Source organism: Astyanax mexicanus, chromosome 18 (assembly GCF_023375975.1).
Source record: "Astyanax mexicanus isolate ESR-SI-001 chromosome 18, AstMex3_surface, whole genome shotgun sequence".
Lineage (NCBI taxonomy): Eukaryota > Metazoa > Chordata > Actinopteri > Characiformes > Acestrorhamphidae > Astyanax > Astyanax mexicanus.
The window spans coordinates 32230911-32250207 of record NC_064425.1 but is presented as its reverse complement, the minus strand read 5'-3'; the positions used below and the strand labels follow the sequence as shown (position 1 = coordinate 32250207).

General features: G+C 39.7%; 1 protein-coding gene across 3 annotated transcripts in view; it reads right to left on the bottom strand.

Moving 5' to 3' along the window:
- The window catches only part of numbl (NUMB like endocytic adaptor protein), a 90632-nt gene that overhangs the window by 27891 nt on the left and 43444 nt on the right, over positions 1-19297 (bottom strand). For all 3 annotated transcript variants that reach the window (XM_007234522.3, XM_007234521.4, XM_007234520.4), the window contains exon 2: positions 3700-3850. In XM_007234522.3, coding sequence (XP_007234584.2) covers positions 3700-3825 — 126 coding nt within the window. In that variant the 5' untranslated portion in view covers positions 3826-3850. The remainder of the gene's footprint in view (positions 1-3699; positions 3851-19297) is intronic.

Below are 19297 nucleotides of genomic sequence, written 5' to 3'. Positions count from 1 at the left end.
GTTGCTGTGATGATCCTGGTGCTTAAAACAACACTAAAATGTCTTTCAGTGGGCAAATAATAATAATAGTAATAAAAAAAAAATCCAACACATCTAAACGCTTTGAACTGGCTTAGCATTAATCAAATTAAATCAAAACTAATTAAATCACAATTATTTTACAAAAATAACTGTTGCAAAGCTGCAGTTACTGACCATCACCATTAATACCTATAATATTATACAGTAATCATGTTCAGTACAGCACACACTGTACAGGCTAGCAGAGGCAGAGGCAGGCCACGGCCCCGCTGTGGTATGGGTAATTGTGGGCGGGGCTGGGTATGTGATGATGTCGGCAGTGAGGAGAGAAGAGAGGAACATTAGAGGATTAGGCCTCGCTCTCTCCGAGACTCAGGACGCCTCGGGCTGCTGAGAAAAATGAGGTAGAATTTAATTACAGGAACTCTTCTGCACCGAGACTCAGCTCAGCTTCAGCTGGATTTCCTCTCAGCAGAGCATCACCACTTTAATATAGCATTAATATCTATATCTGTATCCGTTTACAGCTCAGACCATAACTGAATCTATTTTCAGGAATTTACAGAAGTGTGGAGCTGAAACCACTGCTTAAAACATCCTAACATGGAATTCTGAGTGGTCCAGCAGACTAAAGTGCAGCCACTATGATCAAAAGATCACTGGTTCAAATCCTGGTCATGCAGCTCGCCATCAGCAGCCAGAGTCTGAGAGAGTACAACTGGCCCTGGTCTCTTTGAATGAGTACAGTGGATGGCACTCTCTCCCCTTATCACATATCCATATTGGTAATGCACAGGCGAATTTGAACTGATGTATCGGAACCGAGTCGCTGCGCTTTCCTCCAAGTGTGCTCTAATAATACTTGGAAATATTAGCATGGTGGCTTCTATTTTTGGCCATTTCAGTCAAAATACTGAAATCTAAGCTGACTGTAAATAAACAGAAGCGATTAACTCACCCAAATAAACGGCTTTCAGGAGTGTAGAGTAAAGTCCAGTGCTTGTTGAACTTTAAAATAATATATATTTTTTAATTAAAGCGCCAAGACCTGCGGAATTACAAAGGTCCCAAAATTTCGCCCACCTTATATTCAGCTTAAAATACCCTACATTAACTGAAAAATATATGTACACAGACGCTTTTATTTTAATAATAACAGCTCTTAACATTACATTGGTGGCTGATAATGTGGATAATAATGCGTATTTTCTTTCGATCGCTGGGCTTATTTGTGTGGACTGCGTCTTTGCCTGTGTCCTGTGTGGGCATCCAAACTTAGATTATGTGAGGAAAACATGGCGGCACCCTTGTACAGTTAAAAAAAGAATCCCTAAGTACTGTACAACATGAAAAAATCTAGAAAAATAGCTGTTGTGCTACGGAAATGCGTTGCATACTTTTCACTGTTTTTTACTCAAAGATTTACAGTATTGTTAGCGATACTAAAATGTTTTATGACAGGAGGTGTGTTTTGAATTTCCCTAACGCAAGTGGCAGACAGGGAAAGGAATCTGTGCAATAGGCGGAACTGGCCGAAAATAGGGGACCACACGACACACCATCAGCAGCAGTTTAAAAAGAGTCTGATTTCACATGTGTTGGAGGAGCCATGTGCAACACTCCTGGTGTTGGGGCATTAGTAGTGATAGAGTGAGTACAGGGTGGGTGGGGTAATCAGTATAGCTAAACTTGGGGGAGAAAAGCAGGATAAATATCCTAATGTTAGAGAAAACACTCCAACATGAATTAAAATAAATTAGTCATTGTTCAAACAATGAATATATATATATATATATATATATATATATATATATATATATATATATATATATATATATATTACATTTTAGGCTTAATAAATTCAGTTGCCAAAGTGAAATTATTCAGAAAGCTGCGCTTTCCTCCGAGTGCACTCTGATGGTACTTGGTGATACTACATCAGCCGCAGTTCGAAAAGAGGTGGGGTCTGGCTTCACATGTATCGGAGGAGGCATGGTGCTACTCTGCATCCTACTGGTGTTAGGTCATCACTAGTGATAGAGTAAGTACAGAGTGGGTGGGGTAATCAGTATAACTAACTAACTAAAAAAAAAAAAATCCTAATGTTAGAAGAAACACTTCAACATATGCCAAATATTTAGAGAATCCCTACAATTAATTAATGTATTTATTTATAATTAAACAATTATAATGTTATTTTAATTTCATTTCATTTTACATTCGGTCAGCGTTCTGTGTATGTGTGTGTGATAGAGTGTGTGTGTGCAGAAAGCTCGTGTGGTGATGCTGGCCCTGATCCAACCACTGTGTGTGGGTTATTGACTTTCAGAGCTTTTACGCGTCGTCCTGCATCTGACCTATTTCAGAGTGTTACCCCATTCAACCTGCTACACACGTCCATTACACACACACACACCAATACACACTATACACTAACACACACACACAACACACTAACTCACACTGGAGCCTGGATGCTACCTGTCCTCACCTGAACTCTGCTGTCACAGGTAATTGAGTTTACTATAGACTCTAGAGGTGAGAATTACAGGGCCTCTCATGATACGAAATTATCCCAAAACTGTGATTGTGTGATACATAATATATCACAATACAATTCTGTATGATATTTTACAGGATCTGTGTTACTGAAGAGGGAAAGAAAATCCTAAATATTCAAATTCCAGGATTATTACAGATTTATTAGTGTCAGATTCACAAAATTTAACTACCAATATTCTTCACCACATGTTTAACCTATTCATTTGCTTAGCGCCACCATGTGCAGTAATAAAAAAGTAACTTTAATAAGTCAATTTGGGGGGCAGGGCTTATAGTCCTAGGATTCAGTAAAAATACCCATATTTGACGCTATGTTTAGATAAAGTTTAGCACACAAAACAATACAATATATAACAATACCAATATTTTGTGCCAATATTTGCCCATGTCAGTGCTACACAACTAGGACTAAATCCACAGACATGCCAAAAGTCAGCACAGGGACTGGGTCAAGAGTAGGGGTGTGCTATATCATATTATACGCGATAATATCGCCAATATTTCTGAATATCGTGAACGATATTTTACCCTGAAATATCGTGCCATTTCACCCACCCCTAATTATTATATCAGTGTACTACTTCTTGCTGTTTTTAGCAAAAGAAAAATTCACACTGTTCTCATTTCCCATTATATATCTACTAGATACTACAGATTATATCTGTCCAGTATCATTTATTTTACTTTAATTTTGGATATATGGAGATATTTGGAGTGCATTATTATTAGTATAATGACATTCTGGATCATTGACGTTTGTTAAAAATCTGATACCTTTTTATGTATTTTTTAATATCTCAGTTAGGGGTGTGCCATACCATATTGTATGCAATAATAAAATGTAATTTTAATGTTATTGCAGTAGTGTATTCTTGAAAAAAAAAAAGTAATTCAGTGTTTTGTCCTATCGCCACGAGTATCGTTGTCGCAAAAAATACCATAAAATATTGTGATATTATTTTACGGGCATATCGCCCACCCCTAGTCAGCAGTATGTAAACTGATCATGAAGTGTGGAGACATCTGTCCACATCTGTATAAGAAGCACAGATATTTGTGTAATTCAGGTAGAACCTGTAAACCTGCTCTGCAGGGGCCTGTAAGTTCAGCTCTTACCCGGACGGCGAAGTTGCATTTTCCCTTGCGGACGGCCTCCTCGTCTGCCTGCCACTGGTGCGGCCTGCTGGCCTCGGGCACATAGGTGGGCTTCTTCCTGCGCAGACTCTGCCGCAGCTTGTTCATCTCCGCGCTCTCGGGCTCCCTGTTACTGCAGACAGACAGAGACAGACAGGGGGCGGAGTTAGTGGACCTAAAGACACAGACTGATGTCCATAATTCATTTACACATGTTAACTAAAAAAGGACGGCTTTAAGACCACAGTGCACTGAACAGTCATACACTCAAAAACAAGAGTTCCTTAAGGGTCCTTTAGCAAAGACAATATTTATACAGAGACTCATAACTAATCACACGGTTCACACGGTACTGATTACACAGATTTCCCCAAGACCTGCACTTCCACACTCATTATGAGCAGAAGAAGAAGAAAAAGAAGAAATAGTGAAGCACTAAAAAGACAGTTTTGGTCTAAAACCAGAAAAAATAAAATATTTGGCCAAACACGGAATACCAAACACTAAATACCAAACGCTGAATATGAACACTAAATACTAAACACTGAATACCAAACCCCAAATACAAACACTGAAAACAGAAAACTTGATACAAATACGAACACTGAATACCAAACACTGAAAAACGATCATTAAATACAAAACATTAAATACCAAACCCCAAATACGAACGCTGAATACCAAACACTAAACACTGAATACAAACACTGAGTACTAAAACCCAAATACAAAAACTGAATACCGAACACGGAAAACCGATCATTAAATACCAGACCCCAAATACGAATGCTGAATACCAAACCCCGAATAGGAATGTCGAGTACCCAACACCAAATACAAAAACTGATCACTGAACACTGAATACAAAACACTAAATACCAAACCCTGAATACGAACACCGAATACCAATCACTGAAAACCAAACCCCAAAAATGAACACTAAATACCAAACAGTAAATACCAAACTCTGAATACAAACACTAAATACTAAACACTGAATACCAAACAGTAAATACCAAACCCCGAATACAAACACTGAATACCAAATATTAAATACCAAACCTCAAATACGAATACTGAATACCAAATCCCGAATTTGAACACAAAACATAAACATAAAATTCCAAACACTGAATACCAAACCTCAAATACGAAACACTGAATATGAAAAAACAAATATAAAACCACAAATTTGGACACTGAATACAAAACACTAACCCCGAATACCGAACAATGAATACCAAACCCCGAATAAACACTAAATACCAAAAACTGGATACCGAACCTCAAATACGAAACATTAAATACCAACAATTGAACATGAACACCATAAAAATCAAATATGGAATACCAAACATCACATCCAAACACTGAACACCTAACCCAGAATACAAACACTAAATATCAAACACCAAATGCGAACGCTAAATACCAAACACTGAATAACAAACAATGAATACCAAACATCAAATACCGAATACAGAACACAAACACAGTGGGTTTTATTGAGGTCAGCTTAAACGACTGCAGTCATGTCTAAATATTGACTGATAAATTGATGAAGTGATTGAAGTGATTATCAGGTGAGGTGGAACAACAATCCCCCGCAGAGAGCAGCTTGTTCTGAGAGCTTTTAACCTGAGAGGCTGAATATCAGACCTTCTGTTTCTGTGCAGTAATTAGGCCATTTATTCTTTACTCTCATTTGCATTGGTAATTTCAACTGCTGCATAATAACAGCGTCAACAGCCTCTACCGCACAACGCTAATTACAGCTAACAAAGCAGCCCAGGTTCCCTACAGGAAGATATACACCGTATCACTCACAAGTGAGTACACCTCACAGTGAACATGTGCAAATTGTGCCTAAAGTGTCAATATTTTGTGTGACCACCATTATTATCTAGCACTGTCTTAATCCTCTTAAGCATGGATTTAACTAGAGCTTCACAGGTTGCTACTGGAATCCTCTTCCACATCTCCATGATGACATCACATAGTTTGTGTATATTAGAGGCCGACCGATCGATCGGCCAGCCGATTTAATCGGCCGATTTTTGTTATTTTTTTATCAATCGGCATCGGCCGATTTTCTTATTTGGCCGCGCCGATTTTAATCCGGCACATCTGCGGGCAGCTACTTGGAACGCAGCGCAAGGTTTCAAGAGTGAGCAAGACTTTCAACGGGTAAGGCATCCATTTTTACAATCCAGTGTCCCAAAGTCTATATTTTCTCTCATGATTAGTAATCTGTGATGTTGCTTCATTTACTGAAAAAGAATAGAATTTCAACTGCATCGGTGTTGTAGCATTTCTCTCCAAACGAAACTATGCTTAGCGTTGATGGCAGGAGTGCATTTGGAATGCGCCCTGACTATGCAAGGCAAGCCCTATCTATAAGCTCTAGTATAAAATAACTGACGTCTCTTCTTCAGAAACGAAAATCTAAGTAAATAAAATCAAATTAACACTTGATATTTTCAGTATTTAAATTATTTTTAGACGAAATGAAAAAGGGCAGGACTAAAACTGTTTAAGGATATTCGCAGCATCAGCTGCGCTGAAATAATAATTACTGGTTAGTCAGTAACCAGGGACTGTACTTCTCCTTATATATAAATAAGCTTTATTGTAAACGAATTAATAAAACAAATAGTTTCTAAAATAATGGAGTTAAAATAAAACATCTCTTTTTGCTTCACTACAAACAGACATTAAATCATGCCGCCTCCTGCTGTTCTGCTGTAAAACTCACCCGTTTAAAGCGGTTTGCGCTGTTAGATTTTGTCGGGTTCTACTTTAGAACCCCCTCCAGACTTTTCTGATAAAAGCTCATTTTATCCTGAACCTGTAGCTTTCTCAACTCATTTTCCGCTCACGCACCGAACCTCCAGTACAGCTGATGAGACGCGTTTCTCTGGCTAAGGAGCTCATTTGGAGAAGAAAAAAAAAACAGATAAAGCTATATTTAAATTACAGCACCTGTCTGTTTTTGCATTATTTATAATTTTATTCTTAATTTAAACGTCACCCATTTTTGTAAAATAATAGCTGCAGCCCTAATGTGAACATTTTATAACATTGTCCTCCCATGTCCATTCGTTTTCAACTGCATGGAGTTGAAGAAGAAATGAGCTTTGCCGTTTTGGAGTAACTATCTAAAGTTGTCACATTATGGAAGTCTTCTTGCACTCTGTTAAACATATTAAAATGAATAATTAATAGACTAACAGACTGCAACAAGTCATACATTTGTTAATTAGTAGGCCCCTACAGTAAATTTTATATAATAGCCAACATAATATTTCTACTATAAACATGAATATATAGTGTATATAGAACATATGTTATATAATGAATAAAATAAAATGTTATGGATAATACAATCTAAATAAAATTAATATTTTTTTTATTAACATATAGTGATATAGTAACATTAAAGTCACTATAAAATGCTAACCTTATTTTCAATAAATTGTGTGAAGTTTACAACTGTTGTGCCTCCTCTTACTAGTATGATTTTAAGCATGCCAAATAAGTATAATACGATAGCATATCGGCCCTAAAAATCGGCAGGTCACATCGGCCATCGGCTGACTCTGACCACTAATGATCGGTATCGGCATCGGCCTTAGAAAAACCCATATCGGTCGGTCTCTAGTGTATATAAGACACCTTGCATTCCTCTGTCTCCCACTTGAGGAAGCCCCACAGGTGCTCAGTTGGGGTTTGGAGACATTGGACTGACCAAAGATCATTTACAGAAATGTGAGATGTACTCACTTTAGTTGGATACAGTAAAAAACCTCTAGTTGAGTCAGTGTTCTTTAAGAATTAGTGATTTTTAATGATATACTTCATGATATACAAAAACTATACTGTACGATACAAAAACTAATCACGATGCAATAAAATATTGTCAAATTGCCCACCTCTACTCTACTGTCTACTAATGCCACAGTTTAGCTCAGCTACATTAGTCAGTACTAGGGCTGTTGGAATAAACCAGATAAAAATAATAATGAAACAATCTCAGAGGCTATGATTAATGCTAATTAGGGGTGGGCGATATGGCCCTCAAATAATCTCACGATATTTCATGGTATTTTTGCGATAAAGATATTCTTGGCGATATGAAAAAACATTCAATTAAAACACAAATACACTACAGATTTGTAACAGAAGCCAATGATCCAGAATGTCATGATACAAATACTACATTCCAAATATCTCTATAAATACAGAACTGAAGTAAAATTAATGCTACTGGACAGATATATTCTGTCTCTAGTAAATATATAATGGGAAATACGAACAGTGGGATTTTCCATTTTGATAAAAACAGCAAAAAGGGGTGGGTGATATTGCACGATATTTCAGGATATAATATCGTTTACGATATTCAAAAAAGTTGCTGATATTATCGCATACGATACGATATGGCACACCCCTAATGCTAATAATTGGTATATTAATATTTCTCATTTTACCTTGTTGTAAAAATATTACAAGATCACAGAACTTTTTTGAATTATGAAAGCATAGTAGTCACACTGCCGATCATCCAGTGTCATTTAAGGCAAATTATACTATAATTAAATAATACGACTCTTTTGCTGCTTAAAAAATAATAAGCAGTATAAAATATACAGAACATCACTGTCACACAATCCTAAAACCTGCCACCAGTGCCGTCGCTGCAGACGGGTATAAAGAGACAACACAGCTTAAAAGTGAATAAAACAAATTATTACCCTCTTCTCACACACTTCCGCATCGCTCTGACTCCTGCTGCTGCAGCCCGACCAGATAAACTCCTTTTTACACCACTATAATCACACGCGTTAAACACACCAAGCAGAGCTTGCACACCTGCTTTTATAGGCATCCATACACACACACACACACACACACACACATTTCCCAGTGCGGAACGGGTAACAGGTGACAGACGTGGAGCAGCAAAAATAAAAACATGTGTGCCCTGCTGGTACACACACCCACACACACACACACGCTACTTTTTATGTCTTATGAGTATGTCTAAAAGTGTCTGTGTGTGTGTAACAGTGTGTTTGTGCATATAAGAGTGTGTGTGTGTGTGTTTGTGCATATAAGTGTGTGTGTGTGTGTTTGTAGCACAGTGAAGACTGTAGTCCATTCTGGGATGGTGACAGTGCCAAGTGTGGCAGGTCCCCTGAGGTCACGCCGCCGCCAGGCACCCCGCCACTTGGGAACCTGGTCCCCGGCTCGTGCCAGCACACGTGTGTATGTGTGGGATTGGGGGTGGACGGGTGTGTTTGGGTGTGTGTGTGTATGATGTGGGGGGGTTCTAAAGCAGAGCAGGTGTGGGCAGCTGTCGGGCAGTAAATGCCGGCTGTAGGAGTGAGTGAGTGAGGAGGGAATGCTGGGGAGGGTGTGGTGCTGTTCAGGCTGCCGGGCTGCCAGAAATGACCTCAGTCTGCCGCTGACGGGGCGTGTTCCGATCAGCCCGGACCAAGTAAACTGAATGTTCAATGTTTAATAATTATTCATTAAAATATTAGTAGATCATGGCCGCTGAGCAACTAAACACTCCAACAACTCCAGTCCATTAACATCAGTGTTGTTTAAACATACCTGTCACACGTTCAACTTTTATCATTCTTTCCCTTTTCATCTGTTAAACATGGTGGCAGAAGTGTCCTGTGTGCTGTGTGACTTGCCATAATGACCAACGGCTCGAGAAGAGGCGGATTTTGTTTTTACTGGTAAGACTTGAGAAAGATAAATCCTGGGAAGTGAGAGGGGACGTGGCTAAAAGCTAACCGGCTACAAATCTATTTAGCTTTTCTTGCAGTATATTGTGAGAGGATGAGCAGTAAGAGAGTATAAAGAAGGAAGCTGGAGTGAGATTGAGCTGGAGTGAGCAAGAGTGAGAGAGTGAGCAGGAGTGAGTGAGTGGTGTGAAGTGAGAGAGCGAGAATTAGTAAAAGAGTGAGCTGGAGTGAGATAGTGAGCAGGAGTGAGAGAGTGAGGAGTGGTGAGAGAGTGAGCTGGAGTGAGAGTTAGCAGGAGTAAGAGAGTGAGCCGGAGTGAGAGAGTGAGCAGGAGTAAGAGAGTGAGCTGGAGTGAGAGAGTGAGCAAGAGTGAGAGAGTGAGATGAAGTGAGAGAGTGAGCAGGAGTGAGAGAGTAAGGTGAAGTAAGTGAGCTAGAGTGAGAGAGTGAGCAGGAGTAAGGTGAAGTGAGAGAGTGAGCTGGAGTGAGAGAATGAGCAGGAGTGAGAGAGTGAGGAGTGGTGAGAGAGTGAGCTGGAGTGAGATAGTGAGCAGGTGTAAGAGAGTGAGCAGGAGTGAGAGAGTGAGCAGGACTGAGGTGAAGTGAGAGAATGAGAATAAGTGAGAGAGTGAGCTGGAGTGAGAGAGTGAGCGGAAATGAGAGAGTGAGGAGTAGTGAGACTGAGCTGGTGTGAGAGAATTAGCAGGAGTAAGAGAGTGAGCCGGAGTGAGCAGGAGTAAGAGAGTGAGCTGGAGTGAGTGAGTGAGGAGTAGTGAGACTGAGCTGGTGTGAGAGAGTGAGCAAGAGTGTAAGAGTGAACAGGAGTAAGAGGGAGAAATAGAGTGAGAGACTAAGCTGGTGTGTAAGAGAGTGAGCAGGAGTGAGAGAGTAAGCAGGAGTGAGAGATTGAGCAGGAGTAAGAGAGTGAGGAGTAGTAAGAGAGTGAGCTGGAGTGAGAGAGTGAGCAAGAGTGAGTGAGTGAGGAGTAGTGAGAGAGTGAGCTGGAGTGAGAGAGTTAGCAGGAGTAAGAGAGTGAGCAGGAGTGAGAGAGTGAGCAGGAGTGAGAGAGTGAGGAGTAGTGCATAGAAGTGAGCAGGAGTAAGAGAGTAAGCAGTAGTGAGAGAATGAGCAGATGTAAGAGTAAGAGTGAGCAGGAGTGAGAAAGTGAGCTGGAGTGAGAAAATGAGCTGAAAGAGTGAAAGAGTAAGCAGGGGTGAGCAGGAGTGAGTAGGAGTGAGCAAGAGTAAGCAGGAGTGAGAGAGTGAGCAGGAGTGAAGGGCGGTATTGAACTGGCTCGTTGGTTTAGGGTCGTGGTGTGATTGAGGGCAGCGCTGTGACGTCGGCTGGTTCTCTGTAACAGTGCCAGTCTGCTCCACTGGCCTTCATCCAGCCGGCTGCAGGACCGGCCTGGACTCGACACGAAAACTCGACCCGAGAGGTTCTGATCTGATTATCTGAGTCATTCGGAGTCGAGTGATGAGGGAGGGTCCGAGACCGCGCACTACACAATCACGAGCCCCCCGAGACCCGGCGGGTTACGAGTTCAGTACCAAACGAGAAGCAGCTGGACTCTGATCAGAACCAGATGAAGAGGCCGGCGATGTCAGAACCACAGCTCCACACCAGCCAGAACTACGGCTGTACGGAAAATCACAATCAGCACTAAAGATATTCTTACCAATTAACTTAATATTTGAAAAATATTTCAACTTAAACTTTAGCCTTAAACATCGGCATAAAAACATGTAATGCAAGCAGCTGGTTCAGCATGAATGACTGCAATCAAATTCTCACAGCAATATTCCAACTTTTTAATGTAGTAATCTTTCCCAGTAGATCCTTTTAGGTTAGCTAGATAACCACACACCACCAAACACTGTAGCAGTACAACAGCAGCCATTAGAAATCTTCAGACTGTTTTTAATAGAATACGGTACAAAACAAAATCCAGCTAAATGAAACAGCAGGCAAATAAGCTAATTAATGAATATTTAAAACTACCCATTATTGCTGTGTTTTATTATGTACTGACAAAATCAATAAAAGGAATTCTGTTTACACTAGCTAGTTAGCTAGGTTAGCTGTCCTGTGTAAGTATCTTTCAGTAAGTAGCTATGCTATGTTATATATTTTTTTATTATAACAGTAAATATAGACTATTTTAAGTAAGATGTAAGATGACTCCGTGTGATGCGATGTTGGGATACGGGGATACACGTTCACCAGTAAACAAAAACATGATTCTAAAAATACAAATATTTACACATCTTTTGATCCAAGATCAGTATTGTGTTTTTGGGGCCGATTTTAATTGCCAATAATCTTTCAGCTTGATCAGCTTAATCAGAATCGGCCCCAGAAAAACACAGATTGTTTCCATCTCTCTTCCATTCAGTATTATGTAAAGACATTATGTAATCCCAATACACAGACAGTATTGGCTACATGTAACACATGACTCTTGTTAGGTTTCATTTATTTAATGTTTTGTTCCCTGGAAAATGTAAAATGTAAAACAGTTTAATTTATCCACACTGTTGCTTAAAGCAGCACTAGGTAGGATTTCCTTGATTTTTGATCTTTTTAAAGAAGTAAAATTACAGCTTGAAACTCACTGAAGCGCTCTATTGAGGTGTAATAGGAGGAATAGCGGCGCTCTCGTGTCTGTGCCGGGGTCCTCTGAGCTCAAACCAGACTCTGTAAGTTTTCTGAGGCGGCCGCGACCAACGCTCGCGAGAACTGCGACCTGCTTTCCGACCTTTAGTTCTAACAGTTCTACAAGGACTACTGGTTCATTCTTTACAAACTAACATACAGACACTGTGGCAGAAGCTGGAAAGAGACCGGATATGTCTGTGAAAGCCAGAAAACGAGAAAGAGAAACTAATATCCGCCTGAAACATTTATTACACATTTATTATTAACTGTAGGGGGAGCCCACAAGCACAAAATCTCAATCCTACCTAGAGGAGCTTTAACAGTACGGAAAAGTCCCAGTACCAATAAGACCCTGCAGATAGTAAGAACGAGATTTAAAGTGTCAAAAACTAAAGGCTAATCAATAATGCTACTAGGTAAGCTACTAGGCTAATTACTCAATGTTTGGAGTGTTTATTTACACATTAATATAATTCAGTACTACACCACATCACAGACTTCCCCACTCTACCTCTCTAACTCACTGTACATCGCTCTACGTCTCCCAACTCCACTCTACCTCACTCTGCACCACTCTCCTCACTTTACCTGGCTCTAGCCTCTCTACCTCACTCTGCACCACTCTATCCTCAGGTTACCAGGCTCTACCTCACTCTGCACCACTCTATCCTCACTTTACCTGGCTCTACCCTCTCTACCTCACTCTGCACCACTCTATCCTCACTTTACCTCACTCTACCCTCTCTACCTCACTCTACCTCACTCTGCACCACTCTATCCTCAGGTTACCAGGCTCTACCTCACTCTGCACCACTCTATCCTCACTTTACCTGGCTCTACCCTCTCTACCTCACTGTATGCCAGTCTACTTTATTTACCCCACTCTACCCTCACTCTGCCCGGTTTTACTTATTCTACCACGCTCTGCACCATTCTACTTTGCTCTACCTCACTCTGCCTCCAGCCTCATTAGGTCACATGATCACAGTCTGTTGTGTGAAGACCTCTCTCTGTTGCTGTAATTAGGTAATGCAGTTTGAATTTGCTGTTATCCACAAATGTTATTGCAGCTATTTCAAAGTGTTTATCGTAAAAATGTCTATTTATCACAACAAAAATATTATTTATCTTATAGCTGTAAACCACATAATCCGGAACATCCTGTCCTGACCACTCTCTCACTGAACGGTTCTGCATGAGAGAACCCGCTGAGAACCGACAGAACAGAGCAGCAGCCTGAGGCACGGTAACAGGTTCAGCGCCAACCATCAGCACTCTGCTCTCCACCTGTTGTCTGATCCAGACTCACTCCTCCATCTGTCCATCCATCCACCCCCACCCTACCCCGTCCAGCACACACAAACACAAATACACACACACACACACACACACACACATACACGTTTCCCGAGCCACTGAACATGCCGATGTCCTCAGTGTTAGATTAGTCTGCATGTTTGGTTCTGCGCTCGGCTCTAAGCCCCCCGGCTTACTCACAACACAAGGACGACGCCAGCGCTGCTCGAGGACATGACAGATGTGTGTGTGTGTGTGTGTGTGAGAGAGAGATGAGGAAATGTAGGAAATACAGAGAGAAACAGAGAGATAGGAAGACTGAGGCAGAGTGGGAGATGTACAGTGAGGAGGAGCAGTGTAGGATGAGGTATTGTGGTACACCGAGGTAAAGTACAGTGAGGTACAGTGAGAAAGAGAGAGTAAGGCAGAGCAAGGTAAAGTGGGTAGAGTGAGTGTAAATTGAGTCTAGAGTGAGGGTGAATTAGGCAGAGTGAGACAAAATGAGATGAGCAAGGTTAAGTGAAGTATCACAAGGTAGAGTGAGGGGTAAAGTGAGCATACAGCAAGGAAGAGTGGAGCAGAGCAAGGTAGAATGAGAGTAGAGTGAGATAGAGTGAGGTAGAGTGAGGGTAGAGTGAGTGTAAAGTGAGGGTAGAGTGAGGTAAAGTGAGGGTAGAGTGAATGTAAAGTGAGGGTAGAGTGAGTGTAAAGTGAGGGTAGAGTGTGGGTAGAGTGAGTGTAGAGTGAGTGTAAAGTGAGGGTAGAGTGAGGTAAAGTGAGGGTAGAGTGAATGTAAAGTGAGGGTAGAGTGAGGTAGAGTGAGTGTAAAGTGAGGGTAGAGTGAATGTAAAGTGAGGGTAGAGTGAGGTAGAGTGAATGTAAAGTGAGGGTAGAGTGAGGTAGAGTGAGTGTAAAGTGAGGGTAGAGTGAATGTAAAGTGAGGGTAGAGTGAGTGTAGAGTGAGTGTAAAGTGAGGGTAGAGTGAGGTAAAGTGAGGGTAGAGTGAATGTAAAGTGAGGGTAGAGTGAATGTAAAGTGAGGGTAGAGTGAGTGTAGAGTGAGTGTAAAGTGAGGGTAGAGTGAGGTAAAGTGAGGGTAGAGTGAATGTAAAGTGAGGGTAGAGTGAGGTAGAGTGAGTGTAAAGTGAGGGTAGAGTGAGGTAGAGTGAGTGTAAAGTGAGGGTAGAGTGAATGTAAAGTGAGGGTAGAGTGAGTGTAGAGTGAGTGTAAAGTGAGGGTAGAGTGAGGTAAAGTGAGGGTAGAGTGAATGTAAAGTGAGGGTAGAGTGAGGTAGAGTGAGTGTAAAGTGAGGGTAGAGTGTGGGTAGAGTGAGTGTAGAGTGAGGTTAAAGTATGGTAGAATGAGGCAGAGTGAGGTAAAGTGAGGGGTAGAGAGTGTATCAGTGAGGTAGAGTGAGTGTAAAGTGAGTGAAGAATGAGGGTAGAGTGAGATAAGTGAGGTAGAGTGAGGGTGAAGTGAGGTAGAGTGAGTTTAAGGTGAGTGTAGAGTGAGGTTAAAGTATGGTAGAATGAGGCAGAGTGAGGCAAAGTAAGATCAAAGTTAAGTGAATTATAGGAAGGTAAAGTGTGGGGTAGAGTGAGTGTTCAGTGAGGTAGAGTGAGAGCAGAGTAAGGTAAAGTGAGTGTAGAGAGAGGGTAAAGTAGAGCAGAATGAGGAAGAGCGATGTAAAGTGAGGTAGAGTAAGGTAGAGTGAGGTGTTATCTAGTGAGTGAGGTTGACTGAACACTGGACATTGGGTAAAGCCAGGTGTATTCTTGCAGGAATCACATCTACATTCAATGCAAGAGGCCACACCCACATATCCCACGGCTCAGTGCAGCGTTCTTTATACCTTACATGGGACATAGGACAAACGTCCTGGGACACGATGCTGGTTTCTGTCATGACGTTTGGTATGTCAGTGTATATTGAGAAATGGGGCAGTGAGTCAGTGATTGGGAGAGAGAGACTGTAGAGGGGATTAGGAGAGAGTGAGGTAATATAAACAGTAGCAGACTGAATGAGTCTTCAGCACATCCATCCTGTCCTCTTTATTTATCCAATCAGTGCTGCAACCCGACCCGGTCCCGCCTTCCGGTACCAAATAACACGACACAGCAACACTCACAGGTACTCTCTCAGGATGTCCATGAGCAGGGCTGGGTATTAAAATTTTAACCAAAAAGGTACCAAATGAAATGTCAGTACAACCGAATATCAAAAAATCTGAAAAAATGTGCTTATTTTACACAATTACACACGTTGAAGTGCTCTACAGTCTAAATCTACTTCTAAACAGTCATCCACACCACACTATTATTACCTCACAATTATACAGGGGACTACCAGCATAAAAAAAATAAATCATGATTTAAATTTCTGAATGATTGATAATAATATAAATATAATACATTTTGCCAATCTAATGCTGATTCTTTTTTTACATTTAAATACCCAGTAATAAACGTAAAAGAAATATGTGCACTGTTTGATATTTATACTCAAGTAAATAAAAAAATGCCTTAGATATATAATTTCCATTAAAATCTAAAGCAACCAATTATTATTCTTTAGAAACCAAGAGTTAGTACAGTAAAATACTTTTACAAACACAAAAATGTATTTAACGAAAAATATTGTTTATTATCGCTATCATCAATATTATATAAATTGAGGTTCGAATGGGTTAGGGGGGGGGATTTTTTCTTGTAGAAAATCAATAAACAAATGATTAAAAACAAACAAAAATGACATATAAATTGTTGTGAATTATTTTCTTTGTGGGTGGGGGTGTGATTTGGATTTCTTTTCACAGTAGGCGATCCAACCAGTCAGGAAAGAGCATTTTATGTTTTTCATTTCTTAAAATGAACTCTTAAAAACTGAACTGTATCCAGCAGTATGCTTAAAGAAAAAGATTTATAGTTTAAGCAGTTAAAGTAATGCTGTTGTTTTTGTTGTTAATAAAGCGTGGCAAACAAAATTATCATTGTTTTCGTTACAACAAGGTCCAGAAAGATGGGACCTCTCATGGTGACAGTATGAGAATGAGATTACTCATGTTGCCTTTTGTATTTTTTGTTACAATTACGAAACAGGCATCAGAAAAAGTTTCGCTTAGGTATTAAATAATATAAACACACACTTGGCTGTGATTCTCACACACTTCCACACTACTTCAGTCTTAGAAAATAGCCTGAAAAAGGCTTTAATTTATTATAAACATGTTTGGATTGATTCTGGATCTTACTCTGAACTGCTGCCACATTTAAGGTGGAAAGGAAAACTCAGGGAAAAAAATGTGTGGTTAGCATTAGCTTTGTGTCTCTAAAAATACATCATATTTTGTAAAATGCTAATGCTAACTTGTTTACTAGCTAAATTCTGATATAAAATGTATGGTAAGTGTTAGCTGAGCATCTTTTAAACTACAACATGTTTTTGGATAATGCTAAATGCTAATTTGTTCACTAGCTAAATGCGATTTACTAAAAAAGAGAAAGTTCTATTTATCTACTCTAGCAGGCTTTAATAACCCTAACCGAGGATATAAAACGTGTGGTTAGTGTTAGCTTAGCATCTCTAAAACTACAATATAATTTGGAAAATGCTAATGCTAACTCATTCACTAGCTAAATTTGATTTACTAAAAATGAAAAACTTCTATTTATCTACTCTAGCAGATTTTAGTAACTCTGAGTGAGGAAATAAAACATGTAGTTAGCTTTAGCTTAGCATCTCTAAAACTACAGCATGTTTTGGAAAGGCTAATTGTTTATCTACTCTAGCAGGCTTAAGTAAATCTGAGTAAGAAAATAAAATGTATGGTAAGTGTTAGCTAAGCATCTTTTAAACTACAGCATGTTTTGAAAAATGCAAACTTGTTCACTAGCTAAACATGATTTACTAAAATTGACACATCTTGTTGATCTACTCGAGCAGGCTTTAGTGACCCAGAGTGAGGAAGTGAAACATGTGGTTAGTGCTAGATTAGCATCTCTAAAACTACAGCATGTTTTGGAAAATGCTAATGCTAACTTGTTTAAAATTGAGACACATCTTGTTTATCTACTCTAGCAGGATTTAGTAACTCTAAATAGGGGAAAAAAAAGTGTGGTTAGCGTTAGATTAGTGTCTCTAAAACTACATCATGTTTTGGAAAATGCTAATACTAACTTGTTTACTAGCTAAATGTGATTTACTAAAAATTGAGACACATCTTGTTTATCTACTCTAGCAGGCTTTAATAACCCTAACTGAGGAAATAAAACATGTGGTTAGTGTTAGCTTAGCATCTCTAAAACTACATGTTTTGGAAAATGCTAATGCTAACTTGTTCACTAGTTAAGTGTGATTTACTGAAACTCAAAAACATCATGGTTATCTACTCAAGCAGGCATTTGTAACTCTGAGCAAGGTAATAAAACATGCGGTTAGCATTAGCTTAGCGTCTCTAAAATGCTAATGCTAACTTGTTCACTAGCTAAATGCGACATACTAAAATAAAGATTAATTTGAATCGGAAAATTTTTTTGCTCTGTTTACTACAGCAGGTTTTATAACCTGGACGATCAGGGCCACCACCACCCACCGTGCCTGAGCCGGAGAGTCTAATATGTGGCCTCCTGATGTTCTAAACTGCAGCTGAATGAAGCGGGTGAAGCAGATCCAAAGCTGTCAGTTCTGAGCCTAATGAAACGAGAGGACCCCTAATGTGAACTGTGTTCTGGCACACAGGAATAGAGGAAGCCAGTCGCACGATATGACCCAGTTTCAGGGGCTTTGGTGTAAACAGGGTTTGACCCAGGGAGCAACGTCACATTATTCTACAGCCAGAGCAACCTGATAAAAACATTTACACAGTTTCCTACTTTACACAAAAATCATATATCAGGCTACAGTAACGTTACGTGGATAAACTTACATTGTAACAAGAAAAGTTCTGTAAAGTACTAAAAAGTTTCCTTTGTTACCGCATTCTTATTACACTGTAACTGCATTCTTACCACACTGTTATCACACTGTTACTGCATTCTTATCACACTGTTACCACACTGTTACACACTGTAACTGCATTCTTATCACACTGTTACACTTTTACCACACTGTTACTGCATTCTAATCACACTGTTACACTTTAACTACACTGTTACCACATTCTAATCACACTGTTACACTGTTACTGCATTCATATCACACTGTTACACTTTAACTACACTGTTACCACATTCTAATCACACTGTTACCACATTCTAATCACACTGTTACACTGTTACTGCATTCTAATCACACTGTTACACTTTAACTACACTGTTACCACATTCTAATCACACTGTTACACTGTTACTGCATTCATATCACACTGTTACACTTTAACTACACTGTTACCACATTCTAATCACACTGTTACTGCATTTATATCACACTGTTATACACTGTTACTGCATTATTATCACAATGTTACACTGTTACTGCATTTATATCACACTGTTACACACTGTTACTGCATTCTTATCACACTGTTACATGTTTACCACACTGTTACGACATTCTAATCACACTGTTACTCTGTTACTGCATTCTTATCACACTGTTACCACACTGTTACCACATTCTTATCACACTGTTACCATACTGATACCAAATTATCACACTGTTACCATACTGTTACCACACTCTTACCACATCCTTATAACTGTTCAGTAGGAGTAAAATGGGGTAACTCTGGTAAATATCATCCCCTCATATACTGTTACCCAGCAAACCTACAGAGGAGCAGAATGTGAAAATGGGGTTTGCCGTAAACAAAAGGCGTGATGATTAAATCAGTTCATTCCTGGACTCTGCAGTGCTGTCAGATCTTCAGCCC